Raw genomic sequence first — 25,274 nt, 5'->3', positions numbered from 1 at the left:
ATCTGCATGCAGTGAAAATGTGTAATTTTTATTGTACGGTAGGTCAATGCTATGTTATTTCTATATTTTGAGTTGGTGATGGTTTCCTATCTGGCCATGTACTTTTGAGATTATTGTAGGTCAAGCATTCTGGATGTCTATGAGTTAAGTAGTGTGACTATCTGACTGCTTCCTCTTTTTTTATGGAAATTATTTGAAGAGGGTTTTCTTGATGTGAGTGTGAGAGTGATGAGTTGGGCTTGGTGTACCGCTAGATGACGCTAATGATTTACCAGACAATATTTATTTAGAAGATTGTAGAAGCAATTTCAAGCAGGTTACAGTAGTTTGAAACTTCTTCAAAAGATTACCGAGTACGAGTTTTCGGGTGTATAATCTCAAATTCATAGGATACTGGTTTTACTACGCAGTTATGGTAGGGTAGGAGTGTCACATAGCAATATTTCACCTATAATTTCCTGTCATAGGCTAAAGTTTGTAAGTGTCATGTGTCAACGCAAAACGACGATGTGCTCAAGTAGGAAAATCGCAGGCGATGGTGCTGTCAGTGAGATATGTTCAAACATGCGTTAACTATGATATAGAATAGCTGAATAGTTTGACAGTGAATTCGTTTCTTTCGAAATGACCGTACATTAATTGGGTATGCTTGTGGGATAGTCTTCCACGTGGACAGGTTGCTTTCGAAAACACACATTAAAATAGTTAGTTAGGTTATGAAGAGAGAGAAAACATTCAGAGGAAGTGCCAACCCAGTGAGAGTGAATTGGATTTACAGCGACTGAAAGAACAGTTCATCTGTTGCAGTAGGCCTACTGGTGAATCACTTTTTCCAGGAAGATATTGCTTTACAGGGAATATTCAGTCCAAGGGGCGGCAAGAGAGGAGAGTTGTTTCTATACGGGAGAGCTGGTAGTTCGTTTTGTTTACAATTTCGTGAGAATACATTTTATATCCCCGCATTGTGAGGAGGTGAAGATGTCTTGTGGATTTACAGAACAAGAACCGCAATAGATTTCATTGGTCCATCACTCTGGAAACTTGAAAAAGTTTACTTTTGGAAGTCATATGTCTGCCTAGTGGAATGACCGCACCGCTTTATTTTCTCGGTTCAAAAGACTGTTTTAAAACCATGAACAGTTATTGCGGACTGAGTTTATTAAAATTGATTGTGTGGAATGTAACGTTCCGTCGAGGAATGTCAGCGGGACTGTAGACTGGAGTTAAGCAGTGCATTTGGGACGCGACCTCATGGAGCTTCAGGTGGTATGTGGACTGCTCTACTGCTTCCTTTTGCCGACGTTCTTGTTAGCAGGTAAATTGTTAGTGTTTCCATTGTGAATTGAATTAAGCCAGAATTCAATTTTACTGCTCAATAGGTCTAAATTATTGATATTATGTTATTTTGCTACATATTCAATTTGCGTGTCATGCTATATTATTTATTGTCTACTTTTTAGGATTTTTTTCATGTAATTTCAGGCAGGGGTAGGCTACAATAAAAACATGAACATACAGAAAACTGACAAAATTACATTGATAGATCAGATAAACATCACATAATCTGAAATTGCAATCACTTCTGTATGAATAGGATTATTATGGGTTAAGTATTTGACCTCCCTCTTTTGCACGGTGGCCCAATGAAAATAGGCTATACTTATTTCTCTGCTTGTCCTGTTTTCCCCAGTTCAGATAGACTCCAGTGAGTTCTGATTCATCTGGTGTTTATTTAGCAGACACAGGCCTGGTTTCCTTTCTACATGAGGTTTTAGACGGGACCTTTTCCTGTTAAAACACACAAACACACACATATATAAAAAGGGTTATTTGGCTGTCCCCATAGCATAACCCTTTTTGGTTCCAGGTAGAACCCTTTTGAGTTCCATGTAAAACTCTGTGGAAAGGTTTCTACATGGGAGTCAAAGCGGTTCTACCTGGAACCAAAAAGGGTTCTTCAAAGGCTTATCCTAGGGGGACAGCCGAAGAATGCTTTTAGGTTTTAGAGTGCACACAATTGTTCATACTCCGCTCTTTGCCTATATAATGGTAGGATGCTGTGCCACAGGACAAAGCAAATGTAAATGGTAGTTTAAATGAAAAGTTGGTTTGTATTTGAAGCTTCAAGTGTAGTAGGCCTATGACTTGGTAAATGAACTGAGGACATTGTCCCCCACACGTAGGCCTATTAGTATCATGTAAGTGTTTTAACAGGAAACCGTCCTCCTGAGTTGTGTCATCTGTAAATATTATTTTCTATCTCAGCCTCCTTGTCCCTGAAACTTTCCATTCCACCAGCCAATTTTAAGGCACTAAAATCCAGATATTCTCCTACTGGTCTTACTAAGAGCTCTGTGGCGCTTATAGATGTGGTTCAGACTGTTGACAGGATACTGCTAGAAGATGTGGCATCTCTTGTCACATGGGTTCTCCGTGGCTCACAGGAAACAGAAAGTGTCTCGCGAGCCTCCTTACCCGTTACACGTGGCCAACCAATCTCCACGCATTTCCACATTGGCTGCAACTGTTTCAATCTAAGGTCTTTGTCTCACCCACACGCCTGATTTTCCTTTTTTGACCGCATAATGTTGCTCTTCACATGTGGTTTAGAAGTTGCAGGCCTCATCAAACATGTCCTCTGTTTTGTTTGTCAGCAAGATCTGTTGGTGCTCATCTGGATGCAGACTGTAACACTGCCATCTTTGTGGTCAATCCAAGGCTGGAAGGTGCACATCACTGAGGGCAATAAAAATGCTCCACACAGTGGGTCATTCTGACCAGTGCATTGTTCCACATGAGGCCACATAGGACCTGTTTAATCAAGAACACATGGTTGGCTGGTGTGTTTACTACCACCGTTTGAAAGTGAGACAATGAGAAGATAATGAACCTGTATCTTAGTGGAATAAAGATTTTAGAACAAGGTGGAATATGTGAAGAGTGGACAAACACAATAAATCAAATTAAATCAAATGTTATTTGTCACATGCGCCGAATACAACAGGTGTAGACTTCACCGTGAAATGCTTACTTACAAGCCCTCAACCAACAATGCAGTTCAAGAAATAGAGTTAAGAAAATATTTACTAAATAAACTAAAGGGAAAACATAAATAAAATAAGAAAGTAACACAAGAAAATTACATCATAATAACGAGGCTATATACAGGGGGTACCGGTACCGAGTCTATGTGCGGGGGTACAGGTTAGTTGAGGTAATTTGTAAAGTGACTATGCATAGATAATAAACAGTGAGTAACAGCACTGTAAAAACAAAGGGGGGGTCATTGTAAATAGTCCGGGTGGCCTTTTGATGAATTGTTCAGCAGTCTTATGGCTTGGGGGTAGAAGCTGTTAAGGAGCCTTTTGGACCTAGACTTGGCGCTCCGGTACCACTTGCCGTGCGGTAGCAGAGAGAACAGTCTATGACTTGGGTGACTGGAGTCTCTGATAATTCTTTGGGCCTTCCTCTGACACCGCCTAGTATGTATGTGTGTATATGTATATATATATATGTATATGTATAGGTCCTGGATGTCAGGAAGCTTCCACTATATTCATTTGGAAATTTGGAGAAAACCTGGACTTGTTCGATGCAAGCAATCAAATATAGTTCAAATAATGACATACTGCATCAATGATATTTTCTACTCACACAAACACACACTTGTGTGATATGAACTCTTCCATTTTGGAACACTTCTGTATGCCAGTCTCGGCACAATGATATCAAAATGAAATGTTCTGTGCTGGCGTCGCCTACCAGGACTGTTGTGTAATCTACTTTTATAAATGTCAATTTCTCATTTTTATATTTCCATTGGCAATGTGAATCTAAATCATTTCTCATACAAAACCCCATTTAAATGATCAGTGAGTGCCCTTTCCTACAATGGTGCAACACTGTCTTTGACAAACAATACTAGGCAATCAGTGCTCATTTAATGACAATACAAACCCAACCCACTCTCCAATCAAGCAGCTATCAAATCAAATTGTATTTGTCACATGCAATGAATACAACAGGCGTAGTAGACCTTACAGTGAAATGCTTACTTACAAGCCCTTAACACTTATTTTTCTAAAAACTGCATTGTTGGTTAAGTAAAAAATAGATAAGTAAAAAATATAAAAATAACATAGTTATAGAGCAGCAGTAAAGTAACAGTAGCGAGGCTATATACAAGGGGTACTGGTACAGAGTCAATGTACGGGGACACAGATTAGTCGAGGTAATTGAGGTAATATGTACATGTAGGTAGAGTTAAAGTGACTATGCATAGATAATAACCAGAGAGTAGGGTCCTGTGCTGTGTGAGGATAGTTGTGTGTGAGGTTAAGCTCATGTAATAAACATGGGGCGCGCAGTGAGTCTGCTGCATAGGTCTGATAAACCGCTGCGTTTGATTCTCCAGCTGCGGTACATAGTGAAAACACCTGTAGCCTGTCGCTCCAGCACAGCTTAAATACACCCATTAGCTAGAACGATGCTCCAAACACTGTTAACATTACACAGCCAGGAGACAGCCAATGTATAGAGAGGGGTTTTCAATCTCTACCTTTTGATTCAACTGGCTGAAGTGTAATTCACAGCCCTGAAGTACTATTCTGTTGAAGAGCTGTTTGAGAACGTAGAGGATAGACTCGATCTATGCTAGTTCTCCTTTTTCCCGGTGCCAAGAATACATCTATGTTTTATTTGGTCACTCACTGCAATAAAGATGAGTTAGTGTCAGTGAGATGTAAACCTGCAAGAGGCCTATTCTAGGGCCTACCCTGGGCTGAGACTCTGCTTCTAGAAGAAGAGAATGTGAGAGGGACATGACTGGCAAAGTGGGTGAGGAAAATAGTTCACCCTTAAGTCCTGGCTTGCTGCTCATTACCTCATGTTCAAAGCTATAAACAGTATGGTTGGCCTGCTCGCTAAGTTGTGTGAGTGCATTGCATTACCTCGGTTAATCCCATCTGTTTTTATATCTAATAAGAGACAAGTATGCCCAATCCCAAGAATGAATGGGGGTGGGCTTACTGGGCTAAACTAAATCACAGATGTGTGTGGTGTGTTTTAGTGTTTAGAGATTCACAGTGGTCTCTCAGCAAGTTGTGGGGTTTTACTTACTGAATCCTCCGTACTGGCCTTGGATTATCACGGCAATTCTGATCCCACCATTCATTTATACTGTGCCCCTGGCCTGAGAGGATGGCAGTTCAATAAGTAGCTAGATGTAGAAGGCTAACGTTAACTAGCTAACTTTGCCCGTGAAAGCAAGCGTTTTAGCCAGGTAGCCTAGGACATCAAAACTAGAAGCGTGTACTGTATGACAGAGTGATAGACCGTTTCGTCAACATGAAAGAGAGGAGGATGGCATCGGTGTTTTACTGCAAGTAGGGTGGGTCAACATGTTTTTTCTACTTGCACGACCGTACACACACACAAAAATCAGAGCCATGGACAGCCACATCATATTTAGCGTACATTGACTGGACTAAATCATTTTGAGTATCTTTTAGTTGTCACTGTATTAGACTAAGCAGAGGTGATTTGATGAAGTTGAAATGGTGCTGGAATAGTGATGGTGGAGGCAGCTCCTGTTTTCTTTGCGACATGCGGTAACTCCGTGGTTGTAAATCAAAAGTTATTTAGTGGTTCGAAAATGTCGGAAACATTAACTTGCTTGACCATGCTGTAAGTCGTGTAACTGTTACATGCGATATGCTTTGTGGACTTCCCCCGGCAGAGGTTGCTCTCCGGTTTTGTCATGAAACAAAGGTGTGTTTGAATTTATTCTGCCACTGTTGTCTTCCTATTGTCTCGGCCTTTAGGCCTATATATCACGGACGCAAGGCATATGAACTATCAGGTTATAGACGCAATCTCAACAGATAGGCTGTAATGGCTTTTTTTTCTAGCTTCCCCAGTGATTTTACTCACACACTGCTACACGTGTGTGTGTGTGTGTTTCAGTCTGAGTGTGTCAGCACTAGTTGAGACGGTTGAAGCAGCTTTCACAGTCTAGTCTGAAATGTGACACAGGCCTTGTGGGGAGGGCAGGGCTCCATCCCGGCTCATCTAGCTCCGCTTTAGTAACGACCCACAGGAGGCACGCCTGTTTACAGGAGCCGGCAGGCAGAACCACTGCCCTTAAATTACCTTTAACACCCACACATTGATTGCGTAGCCCAAAGCCAAGTGTTTGTTTTACTATGTCCTGGACACAGACCCACAGTCAATGGTACCGCAGCCATTCCCCCCCCCCACAAAAACAGGAAGGAGGTCGATCCAGGTGAGCCCAGCCAGCAGCCCCAATGTTCCACCAACAATGGAAAGGCTTTGTTATACACTTAACAAATATAAACGTAACATGCAACAATTTCAAAGATTTTACTGAGTAACAGTTCATATAAGGAAATCAGTCAATTGAAATAAATTCATTAGGCCTTAATCTATGGATTTCACATGACTGGGAATACAGATATGCATCTGTTGGTCACAGATACCTAAAAAAAAAAAGGTAGTGGCGTGGATCAGAAAACCAGTCAGCATCTGGTGTGATCATCATTTGCCTCATGCAGCATGACACATCTCCTTCGCAAAGAGTTGATCAGGCTGTTGATTGTGCATTATCATGCTGAAACATGAGGTGATGGTGGCAGATGAATGTGTCACGCTCTGACCTAGGAGAGCTGTGTTTTCTCTGTTTAGTTAGGTCAGGGTGTGATAGGTGGGTGGGCATTCTATGTTTTGTTTTTCTATGTTTTGGCCGGGTATGGTTTCCAATCAGAGGCAGCTGTCTATCGTTGTCTCTGATTGGAAGCCATACTTAGGCAGCCTGTTTTTCCCTGTGTTTTCGTGGGTAGTTGCTTTCTGTTTAGTTTGTATAACCTGACGGAACTGTTGGCTGTCATTTTGTTTATTTTGTCTAGTGTTTATTTTCATTAAAAAAATAACGATGAGCACTCAACACGCTGCGTCTTGGTCTCCCCTATATGACGCCCGTTACAGAATGGCACGAAAATTGGCCTCAGGATCTCGTCACGGTATGTCTGTGCATTCAAATTGTCATCGATTTAAAACGCAATTGTGTTCGTTGTCCGTAGCTTATGCCTACCCATAACATAACCCCACTGCCATGGGGCACTCTGTTCACAACGTTGACATCAGCAAACCACTCGCCCACACGACGCCATACACGCTGTCTGTCAGCTTCTCTGAGACGGTTTCTGACAGTTTGTGCAGAAATTCCTTGGTTGTGCAAACCCACAAATTTATCAGCTGTTCGGGTGGCTGGTGAAGAAGCCGAATGGGAAGGTCCTGGATTGACGTAGTTACACATGGTCTGCGGTTGTGAGGCCGGTTGGACGTACTGCCAAATCCTCTAAAACTAAGTTGTAGGTGGCTTATGGTAGAGAAATAAACATTCAGTTATCTGGCATCAGTACTGGTGGACATTCCTGCAATCAGCATGCCACTTGCACGCTCCCTCAATTTGAGACATCTGTGGTGTTTTTATGACAAAACAGCACATTTTAGAGTGGCCTTTTATTGTCCCCAGCACAAGGTGCACCTGTGTAATGATCATGCTGTTTAATCAGCTTCTTGATATGCCACACCTGTTAGGTGGATGCATTATCTTGGCAAAGGTGAAATGCTCACTAACAGGGATGTAAACAAATTTGGGCACAACATTTGAGAGAAATAAACTTTTTGTGCATATGGAGAATTTCGGGAATCTTTCATTTCAGCTCATGAAACATGGGACCAACACTTTACATGTTGCGTTTATATTTTTGTTCAGTATACATGAAGTCAGTTACATGTTCATGTACGGTAGTTTGAAAGTTGAATCCAAGCATGTCATAGTTTTCCGTTACTCAGTGGAGTTTATTTTGTGAATAAACTGAGTGTTGTCATTTCCACTAGCTGTATCTACGGCCCTCAGTGTGTCTCGACCACACCCAGACATTCAGACTGTTTACCATGGTATTACCATGGTGAAGATGTGTGCCATGGCAACATCCTGAGACGAATCTCGTGCTTCCACCTTTAGACTGGCAAGTCAACTTCTCAGAAAGTGAATGTCACCAGTACAACTAAATACAAAGTCCTATGTGTCTTCTTGCATTTACACAACTTTGAGTTTGATGATTCATAAAGCGAAGAAATGACAATATTCATGTGAAAGTTGAGTAATGTGCAATAGTCTCACTGCTGCTAAAAGGAGGAAGTAAGACTTTTTGGTCAAGTACAATACAGACATCAAATAACGCCTTTAGAGAACGCACAACCTGCCATAGATGCCACGGTTCAGTGTGCATCCCAAATGCAGTAATGTGTTCCTTACACACAGTCCTGAGTGTAAATGCCCTTTCCATCCCGTACGTTAACCATGGAGAGGAAAAGGGATGATAAGGAAACGGGATACATAGTCAGTTGCACAACTGAATGCATTCAACTGAAATGTATGTTCCGCATTTAACACAACCCCTCTGAATCAGAGAGGTGTGGGGAGCTGCCTTAATCAACGTCCTCGTCATCGGCGCCCGGGGAGCAGTTGTTGTTGGGGGTTAACTACCTTGCTACTGGGGAGACAATTCGGTACGTGTTCCGTGCACTGTGCATGGTGTCTGTCTTTGGGGCAGTGACTATAATGGCAGATGGGTCACACTTTGAAAGTGTATCAGCTGTGTTTTTTGTATTTTTATTTAAGCAAGGTCTCTTTCTCAGATGAGCCCTGTATACCCACCAAACACATCAATATACGCTATATACATTAATATTCACATCAATACACTAAAAGCAAAACACAATCATCGAAAACAAACACAATCTTCAGTAAAAAGGTCCTCAATCAGCCTTTTGAATTGCCATAGAGGCACCAATTCATCCAACTTTAGAGAGCCTTGGAGATCATTCCACAAGTCAGGTGCCAAAAAACTATGAGCAGATTTACCTAACTCAGTGGAGATAGCCATTCCCGAGACCAGATCTGGTATACTGTACGTCTAGTGCAGTACTCACAGCAAAGACTGAGGAAAACCCCTGTATGATTCAAGATACTCTAGTATTTGAAGAGAGGAAAATACAAATATTTTTATCATTCAACCTCACACAATGTTGACTTTTTCTTATTTTTAAAAACTCATAGTGAGTGAAAATGGAAGCATTTTCAACCAGAAACGGGTGTGTATTAGTTTTTGGATGATGGGAATGGATGTGAATGGCCGGGCCTCCATGTGTTCCCTTCACATTGATGTTCAGTGTGTCACATCCTGTTTGTCAGAGTGCTCACTGCTTAAGCTGCAGGTTTAACACACACAACCTGTGTGTCACCGCGGGCACAATGACCTGAGGAACCACAATGATCTCATAGCTGCACTACTAATGAGAAGTTGACGTAGAACACTGATAAACTTGGCAGGGACTTCAGTCTTGTTAGGTTAAAGGGTGCTGGATGATGAGAAGTTTTATGGTCTCTGGGTGAGTAATAGTCTGGTTCAGATGGTGGTGCACGTAAGAGGCTGTAACTGGGCCTGTGCAGCAGAAGTGGTTATCAGGCTGTGCCAGAACTGTGGGGGAGTCTATTGACTGACTGTCCTCCCGGTGCACATATGTACACTATATATACAAAAGTATGAGGACACGTAAAATTGAGCACACAGCTATGCAATCTCCATAGACAAACATTGGCAGTAGAATGGCCTTACTGAAGAGCTCGGTGACTTTCAACGTAGCACTGTCCATAGGATGCTACCTTTCCAACCAGTCAGTTCGTCAAATTCCTGCTCTGCTAGAGCTGGCCCGGGTCAACTGTAAGTGTTGTTGTTGTGACATGAAAATGTCTAGGAGCAACAACGGCTCAGCCGCAAAGTGGTAGGTGGTAGCCGACTCCACTAATTTGAAGGGGTGTCCACATACTTTTGTACATATAGCGTATGTCACGGTTTCCCAAACATCACAAACTGACCGTTAAACTGATAATCACATATCCACACACACATTCTGGTTAGTGCTCTCAACTGCTTGGCAGTGTTTCTCTCAGTGTCGAAGTTTGACTGGGATCCAAGTGTCTAGAGAAGAAAATAAGGCCATGGCTTTTGTGTTGCCTTTAATTTAGGGCTGAGATGCTTATGATATATTAGTAAACCTAACTCTGACTTAAAACTCACTTAGACACAGCAGCATTCTGGAAAGTCACATGCCTTTGGTTGCTGTGCTTTGTGAAAATGAAATATAGAGCGGAAGAAATGCTGCTCAGCCAGAAATACCTAAGTCAGTTCTAGCTACGTATGTATTTAGGTTAAATCTACCCTCAAATTCCATGGAGAAAATACTGAAAGTTTCCGTCCCATACTGATGAACTGCCCCAGTAGCTACTGAATCATGAAGGGGACAGTTCATTATAACTGAAGATCCACTTTCCCATCGTCTTCTTGCAGATTAACCCAAAACACTTCTCACGACTATAAAACCAAATGAATGATGAAAAACGTCTGAAATTTGAATGACCTTGATCATATGTTTTTATCTGTGGGTTGTTAACATCTGTATGATGTGATCAGTAACATTGGAAGACCAAAGTACAATTTGGCCCCAAGCAAGTGTATGTTGATCTGTGCTATTGTCTTAATCAATTACCCAAATATATTCAAACAATGCCTGAGATACATCATCAGTATTGTTTGCCACTAACGTTTGTTCACTATGAGCAATTGATCAAGTATTTTATCAAGTGAGACACATTCTGGCCAGTGTAAGTATTCGATTTCAAACCCAGAGGCGCAACATGGTGATAATTCCAGGAACGCGTTGCCAAGCAGACTAGACAGACCAGACTTGGGGTTTGGTAAGTCAATGGGAGGTGAAACGTTCATTTTCTCGAATTCTAAAGGCAAAACCTAGATTCGAGCCGATGTCTTAAGTAGCTGAACCTGTCATTACTACAACCTCGTGAAAGTGACAAACTGACACGCTTTTAATTTTGTCAAGGACAATTTTATATTGAAGGAGTGCGTTTTGGTTTGACGGCCTTCACACGCGCAGTTCGGCGCGACATGACGGTTAACCTGATGAAGTGTTTCTGCGCATGAGCTATGCTAACTAACGTAGGAATAACTTCGCCTACAAGTGTGATCGGGAATTTCTATTGGATAATACATTTTTTTACACCCTTTTTTCTCCCCAATTTCGTGGTATCCAATTGGTAGTAGTTACAGTCTTGTCTCATCGCTGCAACTCCCGTACGGACTCGGGAGAGGCGAAGGTCGAGAGCCATGCGTCCCATGAAACACAAACCAAGCCGCACTGCTTCTTGACACTGCAATGCAGTGCCTTAGACCACTGCGCCACCCGGGAGGCTCCGGATTATCCGTTTCTGCTTATCTTCATTAGGGCAGCTCACTATTCTCTTTCACACACACACACAACACACACACAGCTGTGAAGGTTCTGTCATGAGTGTCCTTTGAATGAACTCGGACATAATCCTCCATGTAGGTGCTGCTTCTGTCAGCGTAATTGGATTGAGATGAGTGGGAGGAAGTTGAATGTTGAACTTCAACAAGACATAGTTCCATAATGATAAACATACTGCTTGAACGCTCAATTAAATGCTATGACTCACACATCTATCTACAGTACAGTACTTGGACTCAGTCGGGGAAGACTAGCTTCTCTGCTAGGCCCCAGAACCACTCAGTTTGTATGTTAGGTCTGGAATCTGACACCAGCCAGCGCCATCTAAACTCATTATTGGTGAATTAACAGTGAGCCAAGGACAGGTGTGGGACTGGCCCGGCTTCAGAGCTTTGTCTTTCAGGCTGCAGTAAAACATGATACAGATGGAGGTTACTCATTAAATGAGAATTTGACTTCCGGCTGATGCCTCTGGCTGACCGGTAACCAGATAACAGACCGCCACCGCACTGGCCTCATGCTGGCCAGTCACCACAGACACAGGAGTGCTAATGCTGTTTTTAATGAGGAGCATGGAGCTCCAATGCCCAACACCTGTTGCGGGCACACATTTAGATGTGCTGAACTAGCTGGCTGCCTGGGGCTGAGGCTGGCTGACCACGGCCAGAGAAAACCCTCTCGGATATCTAGGGCATTGGGCAGAGCTGGGTCTGCAGCCAGGCCAACTGCCCATAGGCCCAGTGGTCCAGTCCCTCCAAGCCAAAAGGATATGGCACAGCGTGAGTAAGAGAGAGGAAGTTGAGCTTCCTCACATCACTGAGTTATTTTATGAAGAGATTAATTCGAGATTGAAAAGGGATCTTAAGCACTTACAAATTCGTAACATATTGTACGAATTGTAATTCGTAACATATCATGTGAATTGCACGAAGAACATCTACAGTACCAGTCAAAAGTTTGGACACACCTACTCATTCAAAGGTTTTTCTTTATTTTGACTATTTTCTACATTGTAGAATAAACGTGAAGACAACACAACTATGAAATAACATAGGGAATCATGTAGTAACCGAAAAAGTGTTAAACAAATCAAAATAGATTTTAGATTTTAGATTCTTCAAAGTAACCACCCTTTGCCTTGATGACAGCTTTGCACACTCTTGCCATTCTCTCAACCAGCTTCATGATGTAGTCACCTGGAATGCATTTCAATTAACAGGTGTGCCTTGTTAAAAGTACATTTGTGTAATTTCTTTCCTTAAAGAGTTTGAGCCAATCAGTTGTGGTGTGACAAGGTAGGGGTGGTATACAGAAGATAGCCCTATTTGGTAAAAGACCAAGTCCATATTATGACAAGAACAGCTCAAATAAGCAAAGAGAAAGGACAGTCCATCATTACTTTAAGACATGAAGGTCAGTCTAGCCGGACAATTTCAAGAACTTTGAAAGTTTCTTCAAGTGCAGTTGCAAAAACCATCAAGCGCTATGATGAAACTGTCTCTCATGAGGACATGAAAGGAAGACCCAGAGTTACCTCTGCTGCAAAGGATAAATTCATTAGAGTTAACTGCACCTCAGAAATTGCAGCCCAAATAAATGCTTCACAGAGTTCAAGTAACAGACACATCTCAACATTAACTGTTCAGAGGAGACTGTGTGAATCAGGCCTTCATGGTCGAATTGCTGCAAAGAAACCACTACTAAAGGACACCAATAAGAAGAAAAGACTTGCTTGTGCCAAGAAACATGAGCAATGCACATTAGACCGGTGGAAATCTGTCCTTTGGTCTGATGAGTCCAAATTTTAGATTCTTGGTTCCAACCGCCATGTCTTTGTGAGACGCAGAGTAGGTGAACGGATGATCTCTGCATGTGTGGTTCCCCCCGTAAAGCATGGAGGAGGAGGTTTGGGGGTGTTTTGCTGGTGACACTGTCTGTGATTTATTTAGAATCCAAGGCACACTTAACTAGCATGGCAACCACAGAATTCTGCAGCGATACGCCATCCCATCTGGTGTGGGCTTAGTGGGACTATCATTTGTTTTTCAACAGGACATTGACTCAAAACACACCTCCAGGCTGTGTAAGGGCTATTTGACCAAGAAGGAGAGGGATGGAGTGCTGCATCAGATGACCTGGCCTCCACAATCACCCGACCTCAACCCAATTCAGATGGTTTGGGATGAGTTGGACCGCAGAGTGAAGGAAAAGCAGCCAACAAGTGCTCAGCATATGTGGGAACTCCTTCAAGACTGTTGGAAAAGCATTCCAGGTGAAGCTGGTTGAGAGTGCCAAGAGTGTGCAAAGCTGGTCATCAAGGCAAAGGGTGGCTACTTTGAAGAATCTAAATTCTAAAATACATTTTGATTTGTTTAACACTTTTTTGGTTACTACATGATTATTTCATAGTTGTGATGTCTTCACTATTATTATACTATTCTCTTGGCATATAATTATTTTTTGCAGAGCGTAACATATCGTGCGAAATGGATGACTGTACACAATTGTGCACCATTTTCTGGGACCTATTTTTGGCTTGTGAGCGCTACTTTCAAAACTACTGGCTGAAATGATACAACACCTTTATAATACATCTTTAAGCAAGATGATATTACAGTTGGTTAATGTATCTGCTTGGCAGGCAGGCATCTCTTTTTTAGCTTCTATTTAGGATATAGCTCATAAAAACCTGATTTGATTAATTGAAACTGTTTTAATTAAGTTGTGATTTTGTGATATGAGAGACATTTATAACACTGCCTGTCTACATAGTTATGAATATTGGACAATGTGTTACAGCTTGCTGCTGAGTCTGAGCCATATGAGAGCTGTCTCTTATCTCTGGCACTAATAATAACAGTAACTGCTATATTGCTGAGGGGCCCTAGGCCCATGGATAGATGACGCATTTGAAGGGTCTTCTCACTGTAACTCAGCCCACTCTCTGGTTTCCAATGACATGTGAGTGATACAATTATGGGGTTAAGGTCTCACCATGATCTTCCACTCCTTCTCATCTCCTCTTCATGGGAATGAATGATGAGCATTTCACCAGCTCTAAATGCAATTCAATGTTAAGCTATTTTTGAGCTGTCTAGCCAAGTATTAGGTCTGTTGCAATGGAAAGGATTTGTCTCTCTAATTGCTCTCTGAAAATCTAAATCGCAGAAATCTATGCATTTCTTTTGAAATGAATACCTTGACTTACATTGGGTTTCAAAGGTGAAAGCTCTGAGCTTAAGGGCACTAGTTTGGATAATATGTAGTGTAGGTGCCCTTATGTTTGTGTGATGTTGTACGTCAGTTCAAACGGCATGGGTCATACCAATAGTATTAATTGTGTTCTGTCCAGTCATGCTTATTCTGCATTCTTGGTTTTGACTGAGGCTAGTCTGTAAGGAAACACTGTAGGGAAGTGTAGTTCTTCTGAATTTCTAAATAATTGCTAAATAATTGCACTTCAAACTATATCATCACTTCTTGCAACTGTAACTAGGCCATATGGCCTAGCAAACTTCTGAAGAAGGAATTACAGCCAAGTGGGAGCTACAAGCTAAAACTCACACCATTCAACGTGTTAGATTATGCCTCTCTGTAAGCATTCCTCACACACTTGCCCTGACAAGCCTTGTGCTTTTTACTTTCCATTCCTCCAGTAGCGGGATTACAAAATGCCTCATAATGACCCTGATCTCCCTACTTGTCGGGAGGCAGGCAAGCGTCAGATGATGATGATGATGATGATGATGATGATGATGAGAGGGGCAGAGTACAGAGTCAGAGAGAGGGCTGTGATGTGTCAAAGAGCAGGCTGCAGGCTGAGATGAGAGCTGGGCATATCAAAAGGCTTTCTGACTTTTACGACAGGGTCCACATTCTGTTCTTCACGCTGAACGCTACTTCTGTTATGGGCCATTTTATGGAAAATTGCTTCCTCGTGCCGTCGTCTGACTGCGCCGTTTGAGTTCTGGATCTGAATTGAGGTGGTGGTGCAATATCCTCCCCACACATGTTCTCAGAGCCTCCACTGCCTTTGCTTGTCAAAGAGAGAAAGAGGGAGGGAGTGAAGGGAAAGAGTGACGGTCTGTTCAGGTTGCTTGGCTAGCGCCGTTATCTTCTCGGGACACATGGCACACGCCTTTGTGTCCGTCGGGTGGAGAAGTCTCACACAGATAGGTGGAGAGTGGTGTTCCTTTTTGTCCTTTAGAACAGGGTGATAGATGGGTCATTATGTATGCAGAAATAGTAATAACCCCCTTGAGCACCACATGGCCATTCAAGATACTGCATTCATACTAATGGAAATATTCATAGTGTTTGAAAGGGGCATATATTAGATGCATATTTTCTATTTTAAGGGCAAAACTTCTCTCACAGAGCTGTTTCCTCTCCTAGCACCCAAGTGGTTTCCACCCCTGGCACCCAAGAGCATTTCGTATTATTCTGTACATAAATCCCAGACACTCCGTTTAGTATGATATGTTACGTTTTGTATGGTATGTATTAATTTGTGGATCTCCATCATCCATTTCGTATGATATGTTACAAATTACAATTCATATGATATATTATGAATTGCAATTCATACGATATGTTACGAATAGCAATTCGTACAATATGTTACGAATTTGCAAAACCTATGGTATGTTATGAATTCCAATTTGTTGTTGCTAACGTTAGCTAGGTGGCTAACGTTAGCTAGCTCTAGTGTTAGGGTTAAAGTTAGGAGTTAGGTTAAGGGGTTAGGGTTAGGGAAAGGTTAGCTAAAAGGTTTAAGGTTTGGGGAAGTGTTAGCTGAAAGGGTTAGGGGAAGGGTTAGCTAACATGCTAAGTAGTTGCAAAGCAGCTAAAAAAGAGTAAGTAGCTAAAGTTGTCCTTGATGGGATTCGAACACACAACCTTTAGGCTGCTAGATGTTTGCGTTATACGTTCACTCATCCACCCCGACCAACTACCCTACTTTCGTTTTTGTTTGAAGTAACCTGTCTTATGTAACCATACCAAAAGTAACATATCGTACTCATTTGAGTGTCTCGGATTTACATTTACTATGTCTATGAGACCAGTCTGCTGTCACAGAAGTAGAACAAACCAAAGGGGAAGTGATTGTTTAGAGGATTGAAGAATGAGCATTGTTTCATAGAGCTGCAATGGACAGTGAATAGAGATTGACTTGGCAGCATGCACTTCTTGCCATGCCAGCTAGTTTGTTAGGAGTTGACTCAGATTTGTTGGAAAATGTTCTCAGGTTTCAGTAGGTTATATGAGTGAATAGTCTCCATATTTTACAGGAGGGCAGCTCAAGTTCCCCTTTTCTTATTCACACACCACACTAGAGGTCGACCGATTTAATCGGAATGGCCGATTAATTAGGGCCGATTTCAAGTTTTCATAACAATCGGTAATCTGTATTTTTAGACACCGATTGGCGTTTTAAAAAATTTTTTTTTATGCCTTTATTTAACTAGGCAAGTCAGTTAAGAACACATTCTTATTTTCAATGACGGTCTAGGAACAGTGCCTTGTTCAGGGGCAGAACGACAGATTTTTACCTTGTCAGCTCGGGGATTCAATCTTGCAAACTTACGGTTAACTAGTCCAACGCTCTAACCACCTGCTTTACATTGCACTCCACAAGGAGCCTGCCTGTTACGCAAATGCAGTAAGAAGCCAAGGTAAGTTGCTAGCTAGCATTAAACTTATCTTATAAAAAACAATCAATCAATCAATCATAATCACTAGTTAACTACACATGGTTGATGATATTACTAGTTTATCTAGCCTGTCCTGCGTTGCATAAAATCGATGCGGTGCGCATTCGCGAAAAAGGACTGTCATTGCTCCAACGTGTACCTAACCATTAACATCAATGTCTTTCTTAAAATCAATACACAAGTATATATTTTTAAACCTGCATATTTAGCTAAAAGAAATCCAGGTTAGCAGGCAATATTAACCAGGTGAAATTGTGTCACTTCTCTTGCGTTCATTGCACGCAGAGTCAGGGTATATGCAACAGTTTGGGCCGCCTGGCTCGTTGCGAACTAATTTGCCAGAATTTTACGTAATTATGACATAACATTGAAGGTTGTGCAATGTAACAGGAATATTTAGACTTAGGGATGCCACCCGTTAGATAAAATACGGAACGGTTCCGTTTTTCACTGAAAGAAAAAACTTTTTGTTTTCGAGATGATAGTTTCCGGATTCGACCATATTAATGATCTAAGGCTCATATTTATGTGTGTTATTATATTATAATTAAGTCTATGATTTGATAGAGCAGTCCGACTGAGCGGTGGTAGGCACCAGCAGGCTCGTAAGCATTCAATCAAACAGCACTTTCGTGCGTTTTGCCAGCAGCTCTTCGCAATGCTTCAAGCATTGTGCTGTTTATGACTTCAAACCTATCAACTCCCGAGATTAGGCTGGTGTAACCGATGTGAAATGGCTAGCTAGTTAGCGGGGTACGCGCTAATAGCGTTTCAAACGTCACTCGCTCTGAGACTTGGAGTAGTTGTTCCCCTTGCTCTGCATGGGTAACGCTGCTTCGAGGGTGGCTGTTGTCAATGTGTTCCTGGTTCGAGCCCAGGTAGGAGCGAGGAGAGGGACGGAAGCTATACTGTTACACTGGCAATACTAAAGTGCCTATAAGAACATCCAATAGTCAAAGGTATATGAAATACAAATCGTATATAGAGAGAAATATTCCTATAATAACTACAACCTAAAACTTCTTACCTGGGAATATTGAAGACTCATGTTAAAAGGAACCACCAGCTTTCATATGTTCTCATGTTCTGAGCAAGGCACTTAAACGTTAGCTTTCTTACATGGCACATATTGCACTTTTACTTTATTCTCCAACACTTTGTTTTTGCATTATTTAAACCAAATTGAACATGTTTCATTATTTATTTGAGGCTAAATAGATTTTATTGATGTATTATATTAAGTTAAAATAAGTGTTCATTCAGTATTGTTGTAATTGTCATTATTACAAATAAATAAAAAAAATTGTCTGATTAATCCGTATCGGCTTTTTTTTGGTCCTCCAATAATCGCTAACGGTATTGGCGTTGAAAAATCATAGTCGGTCGACCTCTACACCACACGTATTCAATGGGCCTTGCGAATCTTTCATTCCTGCGGCAAGGTGTCTTTCAGAGAGCGATTCTAGTTGACAAAGTTCTCCTCCTTTGTTCTGGCTTGTTTAGTTTTGTCTAGTTGTCTCTGTTTAGGCCCTACTATTGTCCTGCGGATCACACATGAATGGCTTGTATCCTTTTTAAATTGCTACCCTTAAGGGCATGTTATGGTTCTTGACTTTCTCTCTCTCTGAAATGATAACAGTAATAGAATGATAACAGTAATAGAATGATAACAGTAATAGAATGATAACAGTAATAGCATGCAGAAACGAGAAAGTTTGAGAGTGAAGTAAATGAACTCTTGTCTGTCGAAAGGAATTTCTCTGTTTGGAAAGCTGAAAATGAGCGAGAATGGAGGTCAGAGTGGCAGCTAGTTCTTCAGGAACAGACACTGACAGCAGGGCTGGTTGCGTTCAGATTCTCAGTTCTCCTCGCTTTTTATTTTCCAATTCCTCGCAGGCACACAAGAAGATTTTTTGTGGGAAGCTCAGTATTTGAGCATACAGTGTGTGCAGTGTGTGTGTGTGGGAAAGACCGAGGAAGGGGGATTGTCTCTGGCTGTAGGCCTCATGCAGGGCCTGCCAGATCTATAGGCTTTAGCAGCTGGCAATGGGATTCATCATCCTGGAAGCCCTTCACGGCCTGCGCTCCAGGGAGGGGTTGTCTCTCTCCACTCACCCCTATAACCCAGCTCTGTGTCTGGCTGGGAGAGCTGCCCTGACTCTGGCTCCCCACCTTCTCCTCTCTCCGTCAGAATAGAAGAGCTGGGATCAGGCTCCCTGGGCCGGCCTCAGTCCAGGAACAACCCATTTGCCCTAGTAGATATGAATGGATTAGAATGGTAGGCTATCAATATGGCAATCAAGAGCTGCTATCATATGGTTTTAAGCCGTGGATCCACAACTGTGGACGTGGCTTTTTCCCCACTGTACCGGAGAGTTGCAGTAGAGCATGTAAAACTGTCAAAGCTCTGTCACATCCAGACTGGCCATTTTATTTTAATTATCACATAAAGCCGACCTCATTAGTTGATGGCCCCACTGTCCACATGGAGATCGGGTCCTATTTAAACACACAGTTGATTACTTAATGGCTTCCATGAGCCATTGTTTCTCTCCCTGAGCTCAGCTGACATCATGGAACACTGTGGCGTCTCTGGAAAACTGCTCCCTACATTTCCCCTTTAAACCCCTCTCTCTTCAGCTACACAGACTCCAGCAGAATAATAGGATCAGTGTGAGTGCCCAGGTGATAGACTGATAGTGACTGTAGTGAGCCTAGTATGGGTACTTTCCACTGGTGAGTTGAATAAGAGCATCCGTCCAGCTGTATAGTAGTGAAAACACAAGACACGTTGAAGACGGCAGATCTGGGACCGCTGCAATGGAAGACCTCTGTGTGACTCATTCTAACCAGAGCCGAAGAGTCAGGAGGAATCACAGGGCTCTATCGAGACCCATTGAACCCACACCGCTGTATGAGAGATACGTACATAATCCACTCTGCGAGGGATCTACATGTCATTCAACTATCCGTATTGAAGATCTGACTTTGTATTATGTAGCAAAATATGTTAAAGACTGCAATTACGCCCAGTATTAACCAGGCCGTCATGATGAATTTGAAAGAAACATAGGATTGCGTTCAGGATCATTGTGTGCTTAACAAACATTAACAAGTAGATATCAATATAGTGTTGTCTTTTTTGAGCGCCATAATTAGTCCAGTTATAGCGCCAATTATAGTGCAGGATTACTCATAGCCACTGTTGACGAGGACGGTTACGCAGTTACCAGTTTAGAGTTTCCCAGATGTTTCGCTTGACATCAGCACCCTGCTGTTTATTCCGAAAATGTTTCCATGTTCCAGTATCTATCCCTCCTCTCACTACCCTTTACCCACTTGGCTCATCCAAGACGCTTACTCACCCACTCCTCTCCCATATCATGTCTCTCTCACTCTTCCACCTCTCCCTCTCTTTATATCCTCCTTTTCTCCTTGCTCTTCCTTTCCATCTCTCTTTTTTCCTCTCTCTCCTACCCTCCCCCTCTTTCCCTCTCCAGCCGTCTCTCTTCCTGTCTCTGTGACCCGTGCCGGACTGAGCTGTGTTCACATACCTGTAGACTGAGGTCAGTGTGAGGGCCAGCTGTGGGCCCCTGGAGTCATGTAGCTGTTGGCTTCACTGGGCCTGGCAGGCAGACACACTTGCTCACAGACCCAAACGAGTGATCGCAGTTGGCCTCGCTTCTTATTTTTTTCCCTCGCTTTCTCAACTTCCTCCCTCCGTTTTCTGCTGCTAAAGGTTATTTGTCATTTTCAATCGCCTTTGATGTGACTGCCACGAACCGTCTGGGTTGTGTGTAGTGTGTAGTGTTTCTGCGGTGGGGTAGCTCTATTCCGTATGCACATGTGAGCTGCAGTCACGTGGCACTTTCTGTTGACAATGTTTTGTGGTGTGCCTGCCTTTTCGCAGGACATGCCTTAGCTATTTCATTTTCTTTCTCTCATGTTACATGTGGTGACACGGTCATGTTGCCGTGCCTCTGCTATGACTCAGCTAGCTCCAGGGAGATGCTAAGGTGTGATTGAAGAGCTGCTGTTAGGACCAGGGGGAGGTCCCTGAAAACTGGGCATATGCCCATCTGATTAACAGGCATTTGGCCACGCTACCGGGGAAGGCAAGCTGCAGCAAAGTGCAGGGATCATATTGGCGCCGCTGCCTCTTAGTATTTGTCAAAGCACTGCTTTGTCTGAGCGAGAGGAGCCTTTAACTGACTGGGTTGGATTCTCTGGGACACTGCTTGTCACAGTCACTGTCTTACCACGTGTTCTCAGAAGCACCACTACGCTACACTGAAAACACTGTAAATGCCTGGAGGGTGGAAAGTATTGCGATCCATTAGCTCTGATATTAGACAGATCCACTGTGAGTGTGTTGCTCATGACCTGTGGCAATTACACACATTGGAAACATCTTTTAATCAGATTTGGCTCTGGCAGTAAACACTGAAAACTGTGATCTGAGATGATTCACTGCTGATCTGTGTCACGTTTGCTCCCGCTCTTCCCCCCCTGGCGCTCGAGGGCGCCAGGCTGCCCTGCATCACTCACTCCTATCATCTATTATGCACACCTGCCTTCCCTCATCACGCGCATCAGCGATATTGGACTCACCTAGACTCACTTATCATCTGTTTATTTCCTCCCCTATATTTGTCAGTTCCCTTGCTGCATTAATTGTTTTTTGTCTGTATTACTAGTTTGCTGACGCTGGTCCTGTCTCGTTCCATGTCCGTTTGTTGTTAAATGTTTTACTCCCCGTACCTGCTTCGTCTCTCCAGCGTCATTCCCTTGTGACAATCTGCTTTACAGACAGGCCCATACAGTTAAAAAAATGTCAATCACCAGTATCTACTGAAGCTGATTTCTAAACATAATCTTACGGTAGCAAAACAGTGATCAGATCAGCAGCTTGGACACTCCCACTAGGCTTTGCCTAATGGAGATGATGACATTTTGAGTGTCCACCAGAAAATGAAAACCACCTGAGTGTGAAAGGTCAGCTCCCTCTTCAGTGTTCTTCCATTTCAGGTTTATGTTCAGTCAGGATTACTCTGTGGAGACCTTTCTATTTGCCGTACAGTAAACAACCTCAAGTTCAGGGAAAAACTGCCAAAGCCCTGGAAAGATTGGCAAGAGCATTTAAATACAGGAGAGTCCCTGACTGTAAGTCAGTGGAGATATGGAGTCACATCTCCTCCCTCAGTCAACACAGAAGCTATAAAACAATGACATGCCAGATGGGAAACATAGAGCCTCTCTGGCCAGGAGTTGGACGAGGTGGAGTTGGACGAGGTGGAGTTGGACGAGGTGGAGTTGGTCTAGGTGGAGTTGGTCTAGGTGGAGTTGGACTAGGTGGAGTTGGACTGGGTGGAGTTGGTCTAGGTGGAGTTGGACTGGGTGGAGTTGGACTGGGTGGAGTTGGACTGGGTGGAGTTGGACTAAGTGGAGTTGGACTGGGTGGAGTTGGACTGGGTGGAGTTGGTCTAGGTGGAGTTGGACTGGGTGGAGTTGGACTAGGTGTTGTATATATGAAGTGTGACTGTCTATTGACATTAAGGATTAGACTACTGTTGAGTCTACAACTATGTAATGGTAAGATATTTGAGAGAGTAACATGTAACAAGCCTGTTAGTCTTTGCAGTTTGCAATGCATCATTTTGTCAGTAGTTTGGTCCATGGTTTGGTTTGGTAAAGGATTGACAGTGATCAAGACCCTTAAGGAACAACCACTCTCTTTATTTTCTCTAATAAAGAGGAATCGTATTGAAATATATGTTGGTGGTGAGATGTGCTCCAGAGATACACAGGTATCCATTTGTAAACTATTCCCAGAAATAGTTAGGCAACTCTAAAGGACAAACATTGGCAGATTTATTATTGACAAATTACAGCTTGAGACTTAATTCAGTGTGATGTCTGCAGAGTATAAATGGTACCTCTAAATGAGCCAGCTACAGTAAGTGTAGTCCAAAGGTGTTTTACCATAGAGCATACATTATAAGACCCTGGGCATAAGAGACCAGCTTTTCGCCGTGTTTGACTCTGCACAGGGCACAGACCAAGCAGGGACACACACTCCAAGTGTGTTTCTCAGAGATGCGTCATGACCCCAGCTCTGCGGCATGCTGTTGGTTTTTCCGATCTCGATTACCATAATTTCCTGAATCTATCCGATGCATAGTTTGAGAGTCTATGAGCTCTGATATTTAGAGTCTTTGGTGGTGGGAGTCTAGGCTGGAATGTTAGGGCTTTGACCCTGTAGGAACAACCGAGTGAGGTAGTGCTGCTTTTTGAGGAGTGGGTTCCTCCTCTCTCTCTCTGGATGGCTAATTGCCCCCTTGATCACATGGCATTTCTCTCTGTTTCTGCACCACAGGAACTCCGATCTCAGTACTCTGTCCCACTCACCCCACACCTGACTGACAGATGTTTGGTGTGTGTGAAAGCGTGTTTGTTTGAGAACGTCTAATACTGTTACTCATCCGAACCGCTCATCTCTCATTGATTGTTAATAAGGAGATTCTTCAGTAATTGAACAGTGGACATTGTTCATACAGTATTAAAGCCCCTGACTCCTGATTTGCTGACCTCTACTTTCCTAGCTGGGTGCAATAGGTAGTGTAGTGTAGCTGCTCAGGCAGCCAGGCAGGCAGGGGGAATGGAAACATCGGGGATATGCTACAGAGGAGGTAAACAGACGGCCAGCCAGCCAGTCAGAGAGATGGATGAAGTGAGATGGAAAGAAAGGAGGAAACGCAGGATGAACTCCTCACACTGTTGAACGTTTCCTCGCTTCAGTTGAGTTGCGGCCCATTTTTCTGCACTGTGTCACCGGCTGGTTTAGTGTGTGGGTATGAGTGTGTGTGTGGGTATGAGTGTGTGTGTGCACATGCGAGCGAGGATGCTTGAGACTCAATGACAGGGAGAGGGATTGATAGAAAGGAAAAAGCTCTCACTACCTACCTATTAGCAGCACATTTTTACAGTATACTAAGAGCAGACTAGGGGCATTCCCCCTCTCCGGTCTCTGTCGAAGCCTGTTGATTGTGGGATGAGAAGCTGATGACCTCACTCTCTGATCCAGAACCAGCTGATTACAGACACAAGGCTGCTGGTCTTTGACCATAAAACCTCCCTGCAGCAGTCTGTGGTCAGTGTTGAAAAGATGAACTTGAATCACACACATTCTGAGGTAGACCTCACCCTTGGCTGGGCGGGGACTAGAGACCCAGTAAACCAGAGTTGACATTGTCACTTTTATCAGCCCATCTAATGCCCCCCCCCCCCCCCTTCAGGTGCACGTTTTGTTTATTGCCCTATCTCTACACAGCTGATTCAAATTCAAAAGATTCAAAAGCTTTGATTATTTGATTCAGTTGTGTAGTGCTACGGCAAAAAACGAAATGTGCACGCGGGGGGGGGGGGGGGGGGGGGGGCAGGACCGACTTTGGGGAAAACCCAGCATTAGCTCATGTCACATTACATCATGCGTGGGTGAGGTAACCATGGGAATATGTACATTAAGTCTAAACAGTAAGTCGCAGTGACTCGCCCCTCAGCCAATGTTGTCAGCCAGCTGGTCCATCCTCAAGATCATTGGCAGGTTCTCTGCCACTGTGAGTTTGCTAAAGACATTACACTGCGCGTGACACTTGACATTTTGTGTGTGTGTGTTACATTAAAAAAAATATATTGTCCCTATATGATCCACATGAAAGAAGGAGAGAGTGAGAGCTGTTGAAGGTTCGCTAACAATGAAGCCAGAATTAGTAGAAAGGCTCCCTGGCGTGTGCCAGTGAAATCCTTAGAACAAACAGCGCTGTGGGCCACAAGCTAGCTAGCTCATTGACTCTCACTTATAGGACAAAGACGGTCTTTGTTCTCCCATTCTGGTTGTGTTAATTATAGATCTGTAGCAGACTGTAGGCCGGGGCGGCACGCCTGCGGGGCTGGGACACAGTACTGTACTGGGTGACTGACTGCCAGGCATTATTATGGTGGATATGTTGTGATGTGTAGGGTGGGCTCTCTGCCATCAGTTGTGGACACTGTGGGGTGCATTGCTGCGTTTCCCTGCTGGGTCTCTGTGGGGCCACCCTCAGTGGGGTCGGTGGAAACCGGAAGCATCCGGTTTTCAGAGGAAAAGCA

The 25,274-nt window shown here is 43.1% G+C and overlaps 1 protein-coding gene and 1 long non-coding RNA gene across 3 annotated transcripts in view; one reads left to right on the top strand and one right to left on the bottom strand.

Annotated features, from left to right (window-relative positions):
• Window positions 1–345: 345 nt before the first annotated feature.
• The window catches only part of LOC115202970 (piezo-type mechanosensitive ion channel component 1), a 75,272-nt gene continuing 50,343 nt past the window's right edge, over window positions 346–25,274 (top strand). The window contains exon 1 of one of the 2 annotated variants that reach the window (XM_029767179.1): window positions 346–1,315. In XM_029767179.1, coding sequence (XP_029623039.1) covers window positions 1,252–1,315 — 64 coding nt within the window. In that variant the 5' untranslated portion in view covers window positions 346–1,251. The remainder of the gene's footprint in view (window positions 1,316–25,274) is intronic. The other variant, XM_029767178.1, reaches the window with a different exon arrangement.
• On the bottom strand, window positions 18,971–20,942 carry LOC115202973 (uncharacterized). Its single transcript, XR_003880100.1, has 2 exons — window positions 20,681–20,942; window positions 18,971–19,378 (listed from the first exon to the last, which is right to left on the bottom strand). It is a non-coding gene; the product is annotated as an uncharacterized LOC115202973 (long non-coding RNA).

The sequence above is a fragment of the Salmo trutta genome, chromosome 12, assembly GCF_901001165.1.
Source record: "Salmo trutta chromosome 12, fSalTru1.1, whole genome shotgun sequence".
NCBI classification, from domain to species: Eukaryota; Metazoa; Chordata; class Actinopteri; order Salmoniformes; family Salmonidae; genus Salmo; species Salmo trutta.
Note: the sequence above shows the minus strand (reverse complement) of the source record. Positions and strands in the feature narration are given on the sequence as shown.